Source organism: Eschrichtius robustus, chromosome 12 (genome assembly GCF_028021215.1).
Source record: "Eschrichtius robustus isolate mEscRob2 chromosome 12, mEscRob2.pri, whole genome shotgun sequence".
Classification (NCBI taxonomy): Eukaryota; Metazoa; Chordata; class Mammalia; order Artiodactyla; family Eschrichtiidae; genus Eschrichtius; species Eschrichtius robustus.
Genome location: NC_090835.1, coordinates 40660001 through 40679767, shown reverse-complemented (window position 1 = coordinate 40679767; position 19767 = coordinate 40660001). Strand labels below are relative to the sequence as shown.

Below are 19767 nucleotides of genomic sequence, written 5' to 3'. Positions count from 1 at the left end.
GTAGCCCCCACTCACCACAACTAGAGAAAGCCCACGTGCAGCAACGAAAACCCAACACAGCCAAAAAAATAAATAATTAAAAAAATTTTTTTAAAGGAATATAAAAGAACATTATGTACTTTTAAAAAAACAGCTTTACCAAGATATAATTCATACACCATATGATCAGCCCACTAAAATGAGTACAATTCAATGAATTTTAGTATCTTCCCAGATATGTACAACAATCACCACAGTAAATTTCAGAACATTTTCATCACCTCAAAGAGAAACCCCATACCCTTTAGCTATCATCCCCCTTTACCCCTGTTCCTCCCAACCCTAAGCAATAATTAATATACTTTCTGTCTCTATAGATTTACCTATTCAGGACATTTGATATAATTGGAATTACATACTATATTGTCTCTTTTTACTGGCCTCTTTCACCTACCATATGTTTACAAGGTTCCTCCATGATGTGGCATATGTTAACACTTCATTCCATTTTATGGTCAAATAATATTCCATTGTATACCACATTTTGCTTATCCATACAGTTGATGGATATCTGAGTTGTTTCTACTTAGGGTTTTATGATTTTTTTGTGTGTGTGTGGTGAACAAACTTGATAATCTACAAATTCCTAGAAAAACACAACTACCAAAACTGTTTCAAGAAGAAAAAGAATAGACTTTCTATAGCAAGTAAACAGATTTTCTATCAGTAGTCAAAAAACATTTTAAATACAGCCACTAAAGAAAACAGTATGGCGGTTCCTCAGAAAACTAAAAATAGAATTACCATATGATCCAGCAATCCCACTCCCGGGCATATATCCAGAGAAAACTCTAATTCGAAAAGACACATGCACCCCAACGTTCACTGCATCACTATTTACAATAGCCAAGACATGAAAACAACTTAAATGTCCACTGACAGATGAATGGATAAAGAAGATGTGATACATATATACAATGAAATACCACTCAGCTGTAAAAAAAGAATGAAGTAATGCTGTTTGCAGCAACATGGATGGACCTAGAGATTATCACACTAAGTGAAGTAAGTCAGAAAAAGACAAATACCATATGATATCACTTATATGTGGAATCTAAAATACGACACAAATGAACTTTATCTATGAAACCAACAGATTCATGGACACAGGGAACACACTTGTGGTTGCCAAGGGGGAGGGAATTGGGGGAGGGATGGAGGGGGAGGTTGGGGTTAGCAGGTGTAAGCTATTATATACAGAATGGATAAACAACAGGGTCCTACTGTATAGCACAGAGAACTACGTTCAATATCCTATGATACATCATAATGGAAAAGAATATTAAAAAAAATATATGTATAATGGAATCACTTTGCTGTACAGCAGAAAATAACACAACATTGTAAATCAACTATACTTCAATTTAAAAAAACATTAAAAAAGAGCATAGGACTTGAAGGATTCACATACAAGTTCTATCAAACATTTAAAGAAGAACAAACACCAATACTTCTTTAACTCTTCCAAAAGTTAGAACAATTTCTAAAGCATTCTTAGAAGTTAGTATTACCCTGATACCAAAACCAGACAACGATATCACAAGAAATAAAAAGTACAAACCAATATCCCTTATGACTACAGATGCAAAAATCTTTAACATAATACTAGCAAACCTAATCTAATACAATATTAAATGGATTAGTCACATTGATCAAGTGGGATTTATCTCAGAAATGCAAAGGTGGTTCAACAGGTGAGACTCAATTAATATGTGACACATAAATATTTACTTATGGAATAAAGTAAAAATACCACACAATCATCTCAATTGATACATTAAAAGCAGCTGATGAGAACTTCCCTGGTGGTCCACTGGTTAAGACTCTGCGCTTCCACTGCAAGGGGCACGGGTTCAATCCCTGGTCAGGGAACTAAGATCCCACATACCGTGTGTGCAGCAAAAACAAAACCCCAGCATCTGATGAAATCCAAAATCCTTCCATGATAAAAACACTCAACAAAATAGAAACAGAAGGGAACTTTCTAAAGTTGATAAAAGGCATCTATGAAAATCGAACATATAACATCATACTAATGATAAAATGCTAAAAGCTTTCCCCCTAAGATCAGAAAAACAATTTCATTTACAACATTCAAAAGAATAAAATACAAAGGAAAAGATTTAACAAAGGAAATACAAGACTAAAAACTTCAAAACATTGTTTAAAGAAATTAAAGACCTAAAATAAATGGAAAGGCATCCGATGTTCATTGCTTGAAAGACTTAACACTGTTGAGATGGCAATACTCCCCAAACTGAATGCAAATAAAAATCACAATAAGATACCACTTCACACACACCTAGGCTGGGTATTTTTTTAAAAAGGGAAGGGGAAAACAAGTGTTGGCAAGGATGTGGAGAAATCGGAACCTTCATACATTCCTAGTGGAAACAAAATGGTAAAACCACTGTGAAAACAGCTGGATAGTTCCTCAAAAAGTTAAAGAATTACCAGACAACAACAACAAAACAAACAAACAAAAAAAGAATTACCACATGATCCAGTAGTTCCACTCCTACATACCCAAGAAGCAGAAAATCACCAAGTAACCTGTACATGAATGTTCACAGCAGCATTATTCAAAAGAATGAAAAAGTGGAAACAATACAAATATCCATGAACTGATTAATAGATTAGTAAAATGTGGTATATCCACCCAAGTATATTATTCAGCATAGTACTGAATTACACTATAACATGGATGAACTTTGAAAACACTATGCTACCTGAAAGAAGTCAGACACAAAAGGCCACACATAGTATGATTTCATTTATAGGAAATATCCAGAATAGGCAAATCCATAGAGACAGAAAGCAGAGTAATGGTCAACAGAGCTAAGGAGAGAAAAAATAGGAAGTGACTGCTTAACTGGTACGGGGTTTTTCTTTTGGGGTGACAAAAATGTTCTGGAATTAGATAGTGGTGATGAATGAACAATACTGTGAATTTACTAGAAGCCACTGGATTGTATACATTTAAAGTGATTAAAATGAAGAATTTTATATGAATTTTATTTCAATTTAAAAATCACCCAAAACAACAATAAACTTAAACCTACTCAGCAACGTATAAATTAACCACAAAAGTCCTTTCAGAATTCTTATGTCTATATGCTCAAAACCTAGATCTAAAAACAGGCATCAGATACCTCACAACTGTGATATTATTATTATTATTATTTTTTTGTCCAGTATTTTTTTTTTAAGTTTAAAAAAATTATTTATTTATTTATTTTTGGCTGCGTTGGGTCTTCGTTTCTGTGCGAGGGCTTTCTCTAGTTTCGGCAAGCAGGGACCACTCTTCCTCGCGGTGCGCGGGCCTCTCCCTATCGCGGCCTCTCTTGTTGCAGAGCACAGGCTCCAGACGCACAGGCTCAGTAGTTGTGGCTCACGGGCCTAGTTGTTCCGCGGCATGTGGGATCCTCCCAGACCAGGGCCCGAACCCGCGTCCCCTGCATTGGCAGGCAGATTCCCAACCACTGTGCCACCAAGGAAGCCCAACTGTGATATTATTAACAGTTATGAGGGGACTTCCCTGGTGGCACAGTGGTTAAGAATCTGTCTGCTAATGCAGGGGACATGGGTTCGATCCCTGGTCCAGGAAAAGGCCACATGCCGTGGAGCAACTAAGCCCGTGCACCACAACTACTGAGCCTGCATTCTAGAGCCCGCAAGGCACAACTACTGAGCCCCACATGCTCTAGGGCCTGCGTGCTGCAACTACTGAAGCCCGTGCACCTAGAGCCCATGCCCCGCAACAAGAGAAGCCACCGCAATGAGAAGCCCGCACGCCACAATGAAGAGTAGCCTCTGCTCGCCACAACTAGAGAAAGCCTGCACGCAGCAACGAAGACCCAACACAGCCAAAAATAAAACAAAAACGGTTATCAGACAATTTTTAAAATTCTATCATAAAAGGAAGAGATAAAAAAATCATACATTAATTTTTTATGATGCAAGTTTCTATTGATCATTGTACTCACTCCTAAGTGCAAGCAGACCCAATTATTCTAGCAAGCTGATAGGAAAATACAACACCTATTATCCCTGTCCTTGGGGGCAGCAGTGACTCACCAAGCTTCTCTGGCTCATCTGGCCCTGTGCCTGCAATGCAGCTGCTCTCCAAACCATAGGTGGGATCCACTTTCCCAGAGGCTCGTGCTGCTTCTTGTACTTTCTTGACGTGAGCTTCCACCAATTCCAGTGGCACCTCCTCCCGGACTCGAGAAAACTCTTCTGTTTAAGAATAAAATGGAACAGTGATATGGTTTTGCATAAATATTTGCTTCAATGTAAACTAGGTAATCTGACACAACATTAGTGTATCGTGTGTAACCTAGTGACCTTTCTGGAGACTCGATCTGATCTACCCCAGCAAATCAAGGGGGCCAAAGGAGATAAACATGTACAGTAATGGAATTCTATGACTCTACGTTTTACCCTACATGACACAGTGTCTTACTATATAAACAGGAGATCTTTAAATTTCTATTAGTAACAATCAAAACTGCTATCCAGGGACTTCCCTGGCGGTCCAGTGGTTAAGACTCCATGCTTCCACTGCAGGGGGCCTCAGTTCAATCCCTGGTCGGGGAACTAAGATCCCGCATGCTGCAAGGTGCGGCCAAAACTAAATAAATATTTTTAAAATAATACAAAAGAATAAAAAATTGCTGCCCAAATTTCATCTAACTCTGATGGCTAGATTTTAATCAAGACAACAATAAGGATAAAACAACCAGAAAGTCAAGAAAGAGTTCTATGGTATGAGAAAATTCTAATTAGAATTAATGTAATCCAAGAATGTTAAATGACTCCTTTTTGCCAATTATATCAAATTCTAAATGAATCACAAAACATACCATTAAAAACCTGTTTTGTCCCTCTAAATTCTTAATAAATGCTCTTAGTTTGAAAATTATTATATTTTAAGTGTTTTAGTTTAAAATGTTATAATACTTCAAATACAACATGGTATCTTCAAGGGGTAGTATCTGATTTTTTTTTGTTATTTACATAACTGAAATGAATGTAACAGCTGATAACACTTAAATTTGAGATAAAATTAGCATAAGAGGAAATATTTTTTATTATTTTTATTATTTATTATTATTATTTCATTATTTTATTATTTATTATTATATATTATTATTATTATTATTTATATTTATTATTTTTATTAAACCATTATCTGAAATTGTTACTCTGGCGAGATGGCTTAAGAAAGTCCATACCCAAAGCCGCTCTGGCTGCAGCAGATGCCACACGAGGATCCACCACAGACGCCAAAAAAGCAACAGTGCTCATGACTGGGTTTCCTGACTGACTGAAGGGGACAGGCTGGTAGGCCAGGGGCCCCAGGGAAGCATCAGAATTCTCAAGGTATGGGTCCTCAATGGGAAGTCTCAAAAAGTGGAGGATGCATTCATCCTGAGTGCGACTTCCAACGTGTTCTGACACTTTGTTCCAATCATCCTTATACATCTCCAGAGCCTATAACAGAAAAAAACAGGAGCTTTAATATCAGGTAACAAGGAAGTATTTAATGACATCAGAAGCCTGTGACTGTTCTTTAGATAGACTTTAAAAACAGTAACGAAAATGATTATACTGTTCATAAGAAAATAGGTAGCTGTGATTGTTTTCATTATTATATTAAATTCTCCGTCAAGAAAAATAAATAAAAGGCATGCATATTACAAAGGAAGAACAACTGATTTTTATTAATACACACGATTGTTTATATAGGAAATCCTACAGAATCTACAAAAAAGGTATTAAACTAAAAAGTTTAGCAAGGTCACCAGTTAAAAGGATAATAGAAAAACTCAATTATTATATTTCTATATATACTAGCAATGAAAATTTTTTAATTGGAAAAAAGTATTTAAAATAGCACAAAAATGAAATACTTAGGGAAAAATATAATGAAGAATGTGTAAGACCAATATGCTGGAAAAAATAAAACATGCTGAGAAATCAAAGACCTAAATAAATGAAGAGATATGCTGTGTTCATTCATGAGAAGTCTCAATATTGTTAAGATGTCAATTCTCTCCAAATTGAACTACAGATTCAACGCAATCCCATTCAAACTTTTTTGTTAAAAATTACGAAACTCATGCTAAAATTCATAGAGTACACACATTTCTAGTTTAAAAATTTTTAAGTTTTCAGAGAAAATGCTGAAAAACTCCAACAAAACAGTAAAAGCAGTCTCCAAGGGGGAGAGGGATAGAACAGTATGAAGGAAGCCACAAATAGGTGGTGCTGAGAAAGTCAAGGAATGAATTGGGTAAAAGAATCTCTTGGGGAGCTACCGTAGCTACCAAAGTTACTACTCTTACATGGTTCTCTCTACAGCCATGACTCTCCACCAGGGGCAACTGTGTCTCCTTAGGGACATTTGGCAGTGGCTGGAGACATTCTGGGCTGACACAATTGGAGAGGTGCTACTGGCATCTAGTGGGTAGAGGCCGTGGATGCTGTTAAAAATTCTACAGTGCACATAAGAGACCCCGCAACAAAAAAGCTATCTGGCCCAAAATGTTAATAGTGGCGTGGCTAAAAACCCTACTGTAGAGCCTGATTTGCTAATACCATGTTAAGATGAGTTCACCATGATGATGGTTCTCTCCATGTTTATTGCCTCAGTGAATTCTTTTTTAATTTTTAATTTTAATTTTATTTTTTGGCCATGCCACGAGGCATGTGGGATCTTAGTTCCTTGAACAGGGATCGAACCCACACCCCCTGAATTGGAAGTATGGAGTCTTAACAACTGGACTGCCAGGGAAGTCCCACCTCAGTGAATTCTTAAATCTGGATTCCAACTGCTGCTCCAGGCTTTCTTTCTCACTGGAGTGGTACAGGACTCCTCAAAAACCCAAGCCAGCAAATCACCTTACTCATTAAATCCCTTGAAAAACAAGGCTAATTCTGGGTATCCTCTGGACAGTCTGTGGCTTTGGGTAGTTCTAAAAGGAATTACTTAGAAAAAAGACACAGATTGTAACAAAAAACAAAAATCAATCTATCTCATTAGGGTCCTTGGGGCCAGAAACATATAACTGAGACTGTCGTAAGTTTCTGATCATGGGTAGAGATTTTCTTGACATGTTCTAGCGTAACCTTTTCAAACAAACTTATTTTTTAAAGTTTCTTTCTTTATTCATTTTCCTTCAGCCAGAGAAAGATAAGAAAGTTCAGGAAGGTTTTTTCCAGAATAAAGCTAAGGAACTGTCATGCAAAATTCAAGCCAGAGCAAAGGCTGAGAAACAGTGAAGTTCTGAGCCTGGACACTGGCATTACATAAGAGGGGCAGACTGAAGAGATGTTTTCAAAACAACATGGTGACCAACTGGCCGGGAAGGAGGAGAAGGGTGACATATAGAGAAAAGTTATTAGGAGACATTTTACACTACAAAACACTTTCATTCCTCCTGTCATCACTGGGGTCTTCACCACCGCTTACTTGGATTCTTAGAATTGCCTGTCTCTCTACCCTTAAATTCATCCTTCTTCCTGTTGCTAGAGTGAAGTATGTTTGACACAGGACACCGTCTCTCTCCTGCCTGAAACTATTTCAGTGTTCATCATTATCTTACGGAATTAAGGCCAAACATGACCAGGGCTCTGCTACTTCTTCCACCTCACCTCCGTACTCTTTAATGTTCCAGGAATACCCAGATCCCACAACACTGTTCCTAAGTACTGTGCCTATGTACAGTTTGTTCTGCACTGGAAATATCATGTACTAGAACCAACACCAGCACCCCACTCCAGGAAGCTGTCCATTATATCTCATCCACCCAGCCCAGTTGCGCAGCCACTCCTCTGTACCTCTCATGCTCCAGTCATACCTCTAATTGTGTTTTAATCGGTTTCAGTCACAGACTAGACTATGAATTCCTTAACTGTAGAGACTATGGCCTAGCCATCTCAATCTACAGCGTCTACCACAGTGCCTGAAACACAGTACCCAATAAAATGTGCTCAATTTAACCACAGGTAACTGGACTAAAGCAGGAAAGGAAGCTGACTTTTGCATGGCTCCAAGCATCAAAAAAACAACCTGGGGAACTCCCTGGCGGTCCAGTGGTTAGGACTCTTCACTTCCACTGCCAGGGACCTGGGTTCAATCCCTGGTCAGGGAACTAAGATCCCACTCCCAACGGGAGAGGCCACGACAGTAAGAGGCCCGCGCACCACGATGAAGAGTGGCCCCCGCTCGCCGCAACTGGAGAAAGCCCTTGTACAGAAACAAAGACCCAACACAGCCAAAAATAAATAAATAAAAATAATAAATTAATAAAAAAACCCAATAACCTGCAGCATTCCATACAATAACTGTGCTTTGATAAGAAACCATATCAAATAAAGTATTTTTAAATAAAAGTGGTGGTCTCCCTCTTGTACTGTTGGTGGGAATGTAAACTGATACAGCCACTATGGAGAACAGTATGGAGGTTCCTTAAAAAACTAAAAATAGAACTACTATACGACCCAGCAATCTCACTACTGGGCATATACCCTGAGAAAACCATAATTCAAAAAGAGTCATGTACTAAAATGTTCATTGCAGCTCTATTTACAATAGCCAAGACATGGAAGCAACCTAAGTGTCCATCAACAGATGAATGGATAAAGAAGATGTGGCACATATATACAATGGAATATTACTCAGCCATAAAAAGAAACGAAATTGAGTTATTTGTAGTGAGGTGGATGGACCTAGAGTCTGTCATACAGAGTGAAGTAAGTCAGAAAGAGAAAAACAAATACCGTATGCTAACACATATATATGGAATCTAAAAAAAAAAAAAAAAGGTCATGAAGAACCTAGGGGCAAGATGGGAATAAAGACGCAGACCTACTAGAGAATGGACTTGAGGATACGGGGAGGGAGAAGGGTAAGCTGGGACAAAGTGAGAGAGTGGCATGGACATATATACACTACCAAATATAAAATAGATAGCTAGTGGGAAGCAGCCGCATAGCACAGGGAGATCAGCTCGGTGCTTTGTGACCACCTAGAGGGGTGGGATAGGGAGGGTGGGAGGGAGGGAGACGCAAGAGGGAAGAGATATGGGGACATATGTATATGTATAACTGATTCACTTTGTTCTACAGCAGATGTGTATAAAATTGATGCCTAATAAGAACCTGCAGTATAAAAAAACAAACAAACAAAACAACTAATACTAAACTTTCATTGGGTTATTTGTATGGAAATATGTTAATATAAATGTTTCAGACATTAAAAAAAAAAAATTACAATTGTGAAAAATACTTATCCGCCATGAAAGCTCGTTCTACTTTTTTTTTTTTTTAATTTTTTTATTTATGGCTGCGTTGGGTCTTCGTTGCTGCACGCGGGCTTTTCTCTGGTTGTGGCGAGCGGGGGCTACTCTTCATTGTGGTGTGCAGGCTTCTCATTGCGGTGGCTTCTCGTTGTGGAGCACGGGCTCTAGGCACGCAGGCTTCAGTAGTTGTGCCTCGCGGGCTCTAGAGCGCAGGCTCAGTAGTAGTTGTGGCACACGGACTTAGTTACTCCGCGGCATTGTGGGATCTTCCCAGACCAGGGCTCGAATCCGTGTCCCCTGCATTGGCAGGCAGATTCTTAACCACTGCGCCACCAGGGAAGTCCCGCTTGTTCTACTTTTTAAAAGACTTTTCTAATGAGACTGGTCACAGTATTATCAAATTAGATTTTTTCATATTGTATAATGAACTGCATCAATATTTGGAAGATCTGCATAATTCAGTAAACCAATATTTTCCAATTTATCAATGAAAGACATTATGCAATCATACATGGATAAAAGATCCATTACTAGGGCAAGAGAGATCAATGGATTCCATGCTGCAACTAACCTTTAAGAAACTATCAGTGGTCAAGTTTCAATGTAACACAAGCATACCTCAGAGATACTGTGGGTTCAGTTCTGGACCACTGAGATAAAGCGAATACTGCAATAAAGCCAGTCACATGGGTATTTTGGTTTTCCAGCGCATATAAAAGTTATGTTTACACTATACTGTTGTCTACTAAGTGTGCAATAGTAATATATGTCTTAAGAAGAACACTGTATGTACCTTAATTTTAAAATACTTTGTTGCTAAAAAATGCTAACCATCATCTGAGCCTTCAGTGTGTAATCTTTTTGCAACAGTAACATTCAAGACCAGTGATCACAGATCACTGTAACAAATATAATAACAAAAGAAAGTTTGCAATATTGTGAGGATTACCAAAATGTGACACAGAGACATAACGTGAGCAAATACTGTTGGAAAAATGGCACCAACCGACTTGCTTAATGCAGGGTTTCCACAAACCTTCAATTTGTTTAAAAAAAAAAGGAGGGAGATGCCTGTATCAAAGAAGAATATTCATAATTACCTGAAAAGGCCATTAAGATACTTCTCCTGCTTCCAACTACATATCCAGGTGATACCAGACTTTCCTAATATACTTAAACTAAAACAACATACCTGGTAGAAAAGCAAATATGAAAATCCAGCTGTATTCTAGTAAGCCAAACATTATAGATTTGCTAAAATATATAAATGCTACACTTTTCACTAATATCTTTTTTCAAAAGCTGTTTTTCATAATAATGTTAATTATGTTAACTCAAAAGGGGTTCATTGTTATTTTAAGTGAATTAAATATTTTTCTCAGTTTTAATTTTTAATTAAAAAAATACTGATAAAGTCACATAAATTAAAACTCTTTGGAGTCCGCAAACAAAATTTTGAGGGTACAAGTGCTTCTTGAGCCCAGAAAGTTTGAGAACTGCTGACCTAGTCTAATCTTTTATTTGATACTTGATTTCTGAATTGCATATTTTATACGATACACAAGTTTCAATCAGATGCAGTACTCCAGTGAAAGGGAGCTCTCTTCCTCCATAAATTCACTGCTCTAATGTTACAGTTATAATTGGTGTAGATGCTGCCAGTAAATTACCAGCAGCAATCATCAACTTCTTCCAGGCTGACCCCACTATTGAAACTAGAAAGCCATGTATTTGTTTCCCCAGGATCACATGCAGTACTAGGTGTTTATGAGACCCATTTGATCAGTGAGATAGAAAGGAAACACTGATGAGGGGCTTCTGGGAAAGCTTTTCCTCACAAGAAGAGCCCAGGAAGAGAAGTCTCCAGGTGCCTTTTCCAATTCTCTTCCTGTTTTAAATAGGGATGAGAAGTCTGGAACTAACTACCAGCCTTCCTGTGACCAGAACACAAAGAGACAGAATGTGGACAGCTAAGGAAGGCAGAACAAAACAACAGAAAAACTAGGGACCTGATGATATAACTGAACAGTGGAAAGAATCTTGGAATTGCCATTCTGAAGAAATCTAGTTGAACAAAAAACCAAAGTTCTTTTGGTTTAATGTATTGCTCATCAGATTTTCTGTTCCATGTAGGCAAAAGCATTCCTAACATATTTAACAATAAACTTCCTCATTTGGTCCTAATTCAGCTCCCACAGATACTATCCACAAATACTAAGTAGGGTAATGAAGTCTCCATTTTACCCCAACAATTGTTGTTCTATAACTAAAGACAAATGGTCCCTTCTTCGGAAATGGTTGATAAATATGAAACCAAATACTCTCTTTTTCCTACCCTTCAGGGTAGAAATAATTCTGAGATCTAGTTCTGTAAGAATTTGCAAGAATCTCTAATGACATAATGAAATTAAAAAAGCATTCAATATGCTGACTGACAGAGACACGATGCATAATCACGGGCTTATCAGTCTTCTGCTTTCATAATTAAGATAATTTTTTCAATGGCAGGTATCTTCATCCACTTCTCAGAAATCCTTTTGGGAAATATGGAGGTTGTACACTCAAATGCATACAAGTACTAGGGAACTAATCTACAACGACTGAGGTGGGCTAAGTTAAGAAAATTTGGACTATGAAGAAATGCCCCATTTCAAAGGAACATCTGCTACCCAAGGCCAGCCAGCTAATTATTGCTATCGGAGAATAAGGGCCCAGAGTTGCCAGATCTTCTAATTTTGGAGGAAGAGTTAGATATCTAGACTGTTTTGGCAAATCTGCAATATTTAATTGTTGGCAACAGATTTAAAACAAAAAGAACCCAACCTGAGCCAAAATAACACATATCCAGGCTTGATCTCCCCTACTGACAGCTAGCACATCACCTCCAGTGTGATATTTAAATAAAACTCATTACATGGATTGAAAATTTTCAGGATAAATTCCAAAGGTATATTTAAAATGCTAGTCACAGAAACTTAGCACCCATCTCATATGAATAAAGGGGCTCCATCACTAATCTGCTTACCTCCAGTAGTAGAAGTGTCTCCTGTTCAGTCCATTCTCTTCCAGCACTAGCACCTTTACTCTAAAGAAAAAAATTCAGAAATTATTTACTCATTCCTAAAGGTTGAATATGGAGCTCATCAGGATTCCCTTCTAAGTTCTGCAGACTGTTTTCTGCAAACCACCAAAATAAGTCCCTGAGTAACAAGAATAAAACACATAAGGAACCAAAACTCCCAACAGAAAGGCTGGCTTATTTCAAAGATTTCTTGCTATCTACCAAGGACTCATGGACTACTTAGACATTAGACATGGATTACTTAGACCACTTATTTCTATTATTTATAAGAAAACCAAGGCTGTGTTGTGTAAAACCAAATCAATTGATTCATACTTCTTGATTTGCAGATTCTACTCCATTCATGGAGAGGACTGGCTGTGTAGTATACTTGACATTATTCTTCAGCTGCATATGTTACTAATTCAAAATACACATTCTAACATATTATCCCTTCTCTGAAAATTCTATTTTGGGAGATTACAATTTAAGAAATGAAGAGAAAACTTCTATAGTCCATGATTTCTTTGTGTCAATAAAGTTTCTCAATTCATTTGACTCAACCTTTCTGCACGATTGTGCTATACACTGCAGGTAAAAATTATGATTTATTAGGTCTCCATAATATTCAATCCATATCATTATGAAATATTTGTTCATTTGCAAAAAATGTACTAAAAATAACTAGTCTTTAAATACAGAATAAGAAGAGGAATCTAAGAATTGCAGGATTAAAAGCCTAAAGTATGCCTTAGTGAGGAAGAAAAGATGTATGTAGCTTTAACTCCCAATACACTGCTCAGGCTCCTTGAGGATTACTTTAAGAGAACCAAAGGCTACTCTTTTTTATTTTGTTTTTGGCAGCATGTGGGATCTTAGTTCCCCAACCAGGAACCCAGGCCCTTGGCAGTGAGAGCACGGAGTGCTAACCACTTGACCGCCAGGGAATTCCCCCAAAGGCTACTCTTAATGAACAAACATCAGAAGTGACCATCAATCAGATATGGAGCCCTGAGTGGAACAAAATTCATCAATATTTCATCTAAATTCTGAAAAAGAAGACCCAAATATAGGGCAGATCTGTATAACCTAGACACGAATGACATTTACTGGGTAGGTCCACAGCAACCATTTCCCCACTTCTCAGCCACAAAGCATAGAAAGGATTTTCCCCATTCCTACTGGCTTAATAAGTCAGTTAATGTTTCTCCTCTTGATTACAACTTGAGTAACTTCATCAGGGCCAGGGTTTCTACATGATTTTAGAATTTCTTTCTTTTGTATTTATTGAGGTAAAATATATGTACAACAAAATCCTATGTGTACAGTGTGACTACAATTCTACTTATACACCCACGTAACAACACTCAAATCAATACTCAAAAGGCTCCCCCCTTTAACCTCCAGTTGTTAACAAACCACAAAAGTACTGATACACACTCTTCTGAATTCTACAATCGTAGGCTAGTTTCTGTGGATCTGAATTTTATATTAACAAAACCATTCAGTATGTAGTTTATGGGTCTGGCTTCTTGTCCAATATTATGGTAAGTAGATTCAACCTCATTGTTATATGAAGAAGTGAAACATTTCATCTCTGTGTAGCATTACATTGTTTAAATAAACCACAATTTACCCATTATATTATTTACAGTTTTTGGCTATCCTGGGTAAGGCTGCTATGGATATTCTCGCACATTCTTTTATAAACCCATTTATCTGGTCTATATAGCCAGAAGTTGGATAATGGGGTACATATATGTTTAGCTATAATCATGTTCTCTACACTTTTACTTTCTGGAAGAGCTTGTGTAGATTGGTATTATTTCTTCCTTAAGTGCTTGGTACAAATTCATCAGCAGAATCATCTGGGCACAGAGTTTGGTTTTAAGAAGATGTTTAACTACATATAGATATTGTATAACAGTGTATAAATTATACACTTTAATAAGGTGGTTCAAGTGTATAATTTCTAGTGGCTGCTCTAAAAAATTATCACAAACTTGGTGGCTTAAAATAACAAAAATTTATCCTCTCACAGCTCAGGAGGCTAAAAGTTCAAAATCATTATGACTGGACCAAAATCAAGGTGTTAGGGCAATGCTCCCTCTGGAAGCTCTAGGGGAGAATAAATTCTTTGTCTCTTCCTTCTTCTGGTGGCTGCCCCAGAATTCTTTGGTTTGTAGCCACCTCATTCCAGTATCTGCATCCAAGGTCACATGGATTTTACAGCCTCCTCCTGTCTGTAAAATCTCTATACTTTTCTCTTATAAGGACAAATGTGATGGTACTCAGAGCCCACCAGAATAATACGGCATTATCTCATCTTAAAAATCTTTACCTTAATCACATCTGCAAAGAATCTTTTTCCATATAAGGTAATATTTACAAGTTACAGACATGAGGACCTGATTTCTTCGGAGGACATTATTTTTAACCTAATATGTCAAGTTATCTCTATCCTGGGAAGACTTTTATATCTTGGTTTTTCAAAAAAATATATTTATTTATTTGGTTGCGCTGGGTCTTAGTTGTGGCAGGCGGGCTTCTTAGTAGTGGCTTGCAGGCTCCTAAGTTGCAGCACACAGGCTCCTTAGTTGTGGCATGCGAACTCTTGGCTGCAGCATGCATGTGTGATCTAGTTCCCTGACCAGGGATTGAACCTGGGCCCCCTGCATCGGGAACACGGAGTCTTAACCACTGCACCACCAGGGAAGTCCCAACTTTTATATTTTGTTGCTTTCAAGGGATTTGCCCATTTCATCAAAGTGTCAAATATTACCATGAAGTTGTTAAGCATATTCTTTATTGCCTTTATATATAAGTAGAATCAACAGTGATGTATTCTTTCATTCCTGATCAGGGATTTGTGTTTTCTCTTTTCTTCTTGATCACTCTGGCTAGAGGTTTAACAAATTGATTGATCTCTTCAAATAACCATCTTATTTTATTAATCTTCTCTATTGTTTTCCTATTTTTGGTTTCTAGTTTAATTTTGCTGTGGTGAGTCAACCACATTCATTCCATATGTATAAAATCATACAACCACACTGTATAATTTCAATCCTTTAAAACTTATGATACTAATTTTATTGCTCAGAATTGTGTACATTTTGTTGAGTATTCCCCATGAATTTTATTATGATTATTATTTTTTTTTTACTTTTTGGCTGCACTGCACAGCACGTGGGATCTTCGTTCCCTGACCAGGGATTGAACCCATGCCCCCTCCAGTGGAAGCATGGAGTCTTAACCACTGGACCACCAGGGAAGTCCCCCCGAGAACTTTAAAACAATGTGTTTCTGCTATTCTGCAGAATCTTCTATAAATACCAATAGGTCTTATCGGTTGATAGTGGTGTTGTAGGTCTTTTATACTCTTGCTGACTTTGTCTATTTGTTCTATCAATTACCGAGAAAGAATCGTTGAAATCTCCAACTATACTTGAGTGTCTGCCTATTACTCCTTTCTGTTCTGTCAGTTTTTGCTTTATATGTACTTCGAAGCTCTTTAATTAGGTACGTACGTATTTAGGATGATTGTGTCCTCTTGATTAATCAATCCCCTTATCATTATGAAATGCCTCTACTTCTGGTAAAATAAGTTGTTCTGATGTCTACTACTTTTATAAATATTAATACAGTGATTCTGGCTTCCTTTTGTTTAGAAGGTATGTCTTTTTCCACTCATTTTCTTTTAGTCTGTGTGTTTGTATTTAAAGTGGGTTTCTTGTAGACAATACGTTTGTCTTTGATTTTTTTTATCCAATTTGACAATCTCTGCTGCTGAACTGGAATATTAAAACCATTAATGTTCAATTCAATACTACTATCCCTATGGTCAGATGTAAATCTTCCATCTTGCTATTTTCTATTCTTCCCATCTGTTCCTTGTTTTCTTGTTTCCTTCCCTCTTGTGAAGTAACATTTTTGTGAAGTATTATGCTGTTTTTATTCCATTATTAGCTTATTAGTTATGCATCTTTAAATAGTTAATCTAAGATTTACAATATCCATCTCTAAACTGTCACAGTGTACTCTCAAATAATATTTTAGCACTGTCACATATAGTGTAAGAACTTTAATAGAGTATACTTCCAATTCCTTTTCCTGTCCTTTGAGTGATGTTTGGTCCTTAACATCAATATGCTGTGAACCTAAATACATATTGTTATTTTTGGTTTAAACAGTCTATTATCCTTTTAAACAATTAAAAATAAAAGGGAAGTGTCTTTAATACTGACCCATATGTTGACCTCTTCTGGCACTCTTTATTCTTCCATGTAGATCCAGTCCCCTCCCAAAATGCTTTATCAAATTATTAGTTTCCCCTATAATCAATCTTTCTCAACAATTTCAGAACTTTACAACAGTTTAACTCAATTTATTCTTCTTCTGCCTTTCTATTTTTGTCATTTCTACATGTTACAAACCCCCAAAATGTTCGTTGTTTAAAAAGTCTACATTCCTTTATATTTAACTACTTATTTACACTTCTCCATGCTCTTTATTCTTTCTCTAGCATCATGTGCTTCCATTTGGAATCATTACCCTTCATCCTGAAGAACTTCCTTTAGTGTCCTTACATTGTGAACTAGTGATAACTGCTCCACCTTTTGAATGTCTGTGAACGCCTTTATTGCACTTTCTATTTTGAAAGGTATTTCTACTAGATACAGAATTTCACAGTGACAATTTTCCTTTCAGCATTTAAAAATATTATTACACTGTCCTCTGGCTTCTATCATTTCTGTTGAAAAGTCAGACATCAGTTTTATCATTGTGCCTCTGAATTTAATGTGTCCTTCCCCACCCCCCCTGCTCCTTGGCTGCTTTAAGATGTTAGCTTTAAGAGTTTAAGCACCGGGACTTCCCTGGTGGTGCAGTGGTTAAGAATCCACCTGCCAACGCAGGGGACATGGGTTTGAGCCCTGGTCTGGGAAGATCCCACATGCCGTGGAGCAACTAAGTCCATGTGCCACAACTACTGAGCCTCTGCTCTAGAGCCGCGAGCCACAACTACTGAGCCCATGTGCCACAACTACTGAAGCCCACGTGCCTACAGCCCCTGCTCCGCAACGAGAAGCCACCACAATGAGAAGCCCACGCACCGCAACAAAAAGTAGCCCCCGCTCACCTCAACTAGAGAAAGCCTGCCCGCAGCAACGAAGACCCAACGCAGCCAAAAATAAATAAATTAAAAAAAAAAAAAAAAAGAGTTTAAGCACCATGTGCCTGAGTATGGTTTTCTCTATATCCAAACTTGGATATGTTCGGTCTCTCTTATTCTGTGAGTTGGTATCTTTTCATTAGTTATGGAAAATGTTTAGGCCTTACATCTTCAAGTATTGCTTCTGCACCATTCTTTCTCTCCTCATAGGTCTCTAATGATAAATATTAATTCCTTTGACTGTATCTCATGTGTCTCTGTACTCTTTTCTCTTTGTCCTGTCCCCTCAACTTCAACCAATTTCTTTTTCTCCTGTTTCAGTTTCAATGTATCTATTAACCTGAGTTCACTAATCCTGTCTTCTGCTGTGTCCAGCCTGCTGTTAAACCTATCCAATGGGTTAATTTCAGTATATTTTCAATTGTTCAATAGGTATTTGATTCTTTTTATATATTCCCATTCTCTGTTGAAATTCTCCATTTTCCCCCTCATTTTAACACATTAATCACAGTTATTTTTAAATACCTATCTTCTAACCATACTAAGGTAAGATAAGTGACTTTTACAAAATGTCATCAGATTTAAGTAGAAAGCACCTCCTTACCCTACAGAAAGTAAAACAAGTTTCTTACGGAAAATGATGCTTCTTAGAAGGAAGAAGGACAAAGAGCACGTGCTAGCTTGTAGTCCGTATGTCCCCATAGAAAAATCCTTACCTTTGCTAAGGTTTTCCTGGAGTAAATGTCAGTACGAAGACCAAAGTTCTGCAAATCAATTGGTTTTTCCTTGTTCTTCTCAGGAAAATTTAACATCTGCTGAGCAGCAGGAACCTATGAGTCAAATAAATGATAAATGGCTGTATTAACCTCTACAAAGTAAAGGGGACAGAGGCTTTTAAGGATGTTTAATATTGGCACTTAAACCACTAGAGATTCTACAAAAAAATAAATACCTACACCTTATACTACACTTCTAACAAAAATTCAACATGTAAGAAACATTTTTTTTTTTGCCTCTCTTAAGTCACAGAGAAAATAGACAAGTCTTCTTTAATATTTCACAGTGGAGGGCAATTTATAGGTTAGATTCGTGTTATTCCAACTGAATGGTATACATAATCCGACTGACATAATAATCTTTTCAAGGGACTTCCCTGGTGGTGCCCTGGTTAAGAATCCACCTGCCAATGCAGAGGACACGGGTTCAAGCCCTGGTCTGGGAAGATCTCACATGCCGCGGAGCAACTAAGCCCCGTGCACCACAACTACTGAGCTTGTGCTCTAGAGCCTGTTAGCCACAACTACTGAAGCCCGCGTGCCTAGAGCCCGTGCTGCGCAACAAGAGAAGCCAAAGCGATGAGAAGCCCATGCACCTCAATAAAGAGTAGCCCCCGCTCGCCGCAACTAGAGAAAGCCAGAGCACAGCAACGAAGACCCAATGCGGCCAAAAATAAATTAATTAAATAAATTTTTTAAAAAGTTCTATAGAAGAGATTAAAAAAAAAAAAAAGAACATGTGCATAGATGTCCACTTTCCAAATGTTAGGAAGGGGAAGAAGTTCTAAACAATTTAACACATTTATACAGTCTGCTTCTTTACTAGTGTCTTTGATGGCAGAAGTGATAAAGGAGCCATGAGTTATGAAAGCAAATCTATAACAGGATAAAGCATAGACTCTTGGCATTAATGGGAGAGCATTATCCTAAACAACTAAATATTCTTATGGACTCAAACATTTACAACATACAAACAAACATAACCTATCAGCTAAGGAACAGCACTTATATATGACTATAATAGTAACGCCTGAATATAAATGCTAGAAGTGGTTGTCTATTACCACCCAGACCTGAAAAAAAGGCTGCACTAATTTACCTGAGGTGATCGAAGATGTAGAGGTACAAGCCCAGAGGGGGTATCAGCTAATACATTGAAATGAGGAGTCGGAGGAGGTCCCATTGCCATGGGTCGACTTTCTGGATCCACTTGGTAATTAACAAGCCCCCACTGCTCTAAAAAGGCATGAACCCTGAAGGATAAAGCTCTTAAAGTTAAAATCTAGAGAATGTACCTCATCATCTTCATAAGCATCATTACATTTCATTAAAAAACAAAAGAAAAAAGACCCTAAGTAAACGTGTTCTCTTGTAGGCTATGAACCATCACAAAGTAACTGACAATTTTGGTTT

At 37.5% G+C, this 19767-nt stretch overlaps 1 protein-coding gene across 4 annotated transcripts in view; it reads right to left on the bottom strand.

Moving 5' to 3' along the window:
* Positions 1 to 19767, bottom strand: part of SMARCC1 (SWI/SNF related BAF chromatin remodeling complex subunit C1) — a 185908-nt gene that overhangs the window by 67722 nt on the left and 98419 nt on the right. For all 4 annotated transcript variants that reach the window (XM_068557306.1, XM_068557307.1, XM_068557308.1 and 1 more), the window contains exons 17-21: positions 19454 to 19607; positions 18295 to 18408; positions 12373 to 12432; positions 5277 to 5535; positions 4117 to 4278 (exon numbers count right to left, since the gene is read on the bottom strand). In XM_068557306.1, coding sequence (XP_068413407.1) covers positions 4117 to 4278; positions 5277 to 5535; positions 12373 to 12432; positions 18295 to 18408; positions 19454 to 19607 — 749 coding nt within the window. The remainder of the gene's footprint in view (positions 1 to 4116; positions 4279 to 5276; positions 5536 to 12372; positions 12433 to 18294; positions 18409 to 19453; positions 19608 to 19767) is intronic.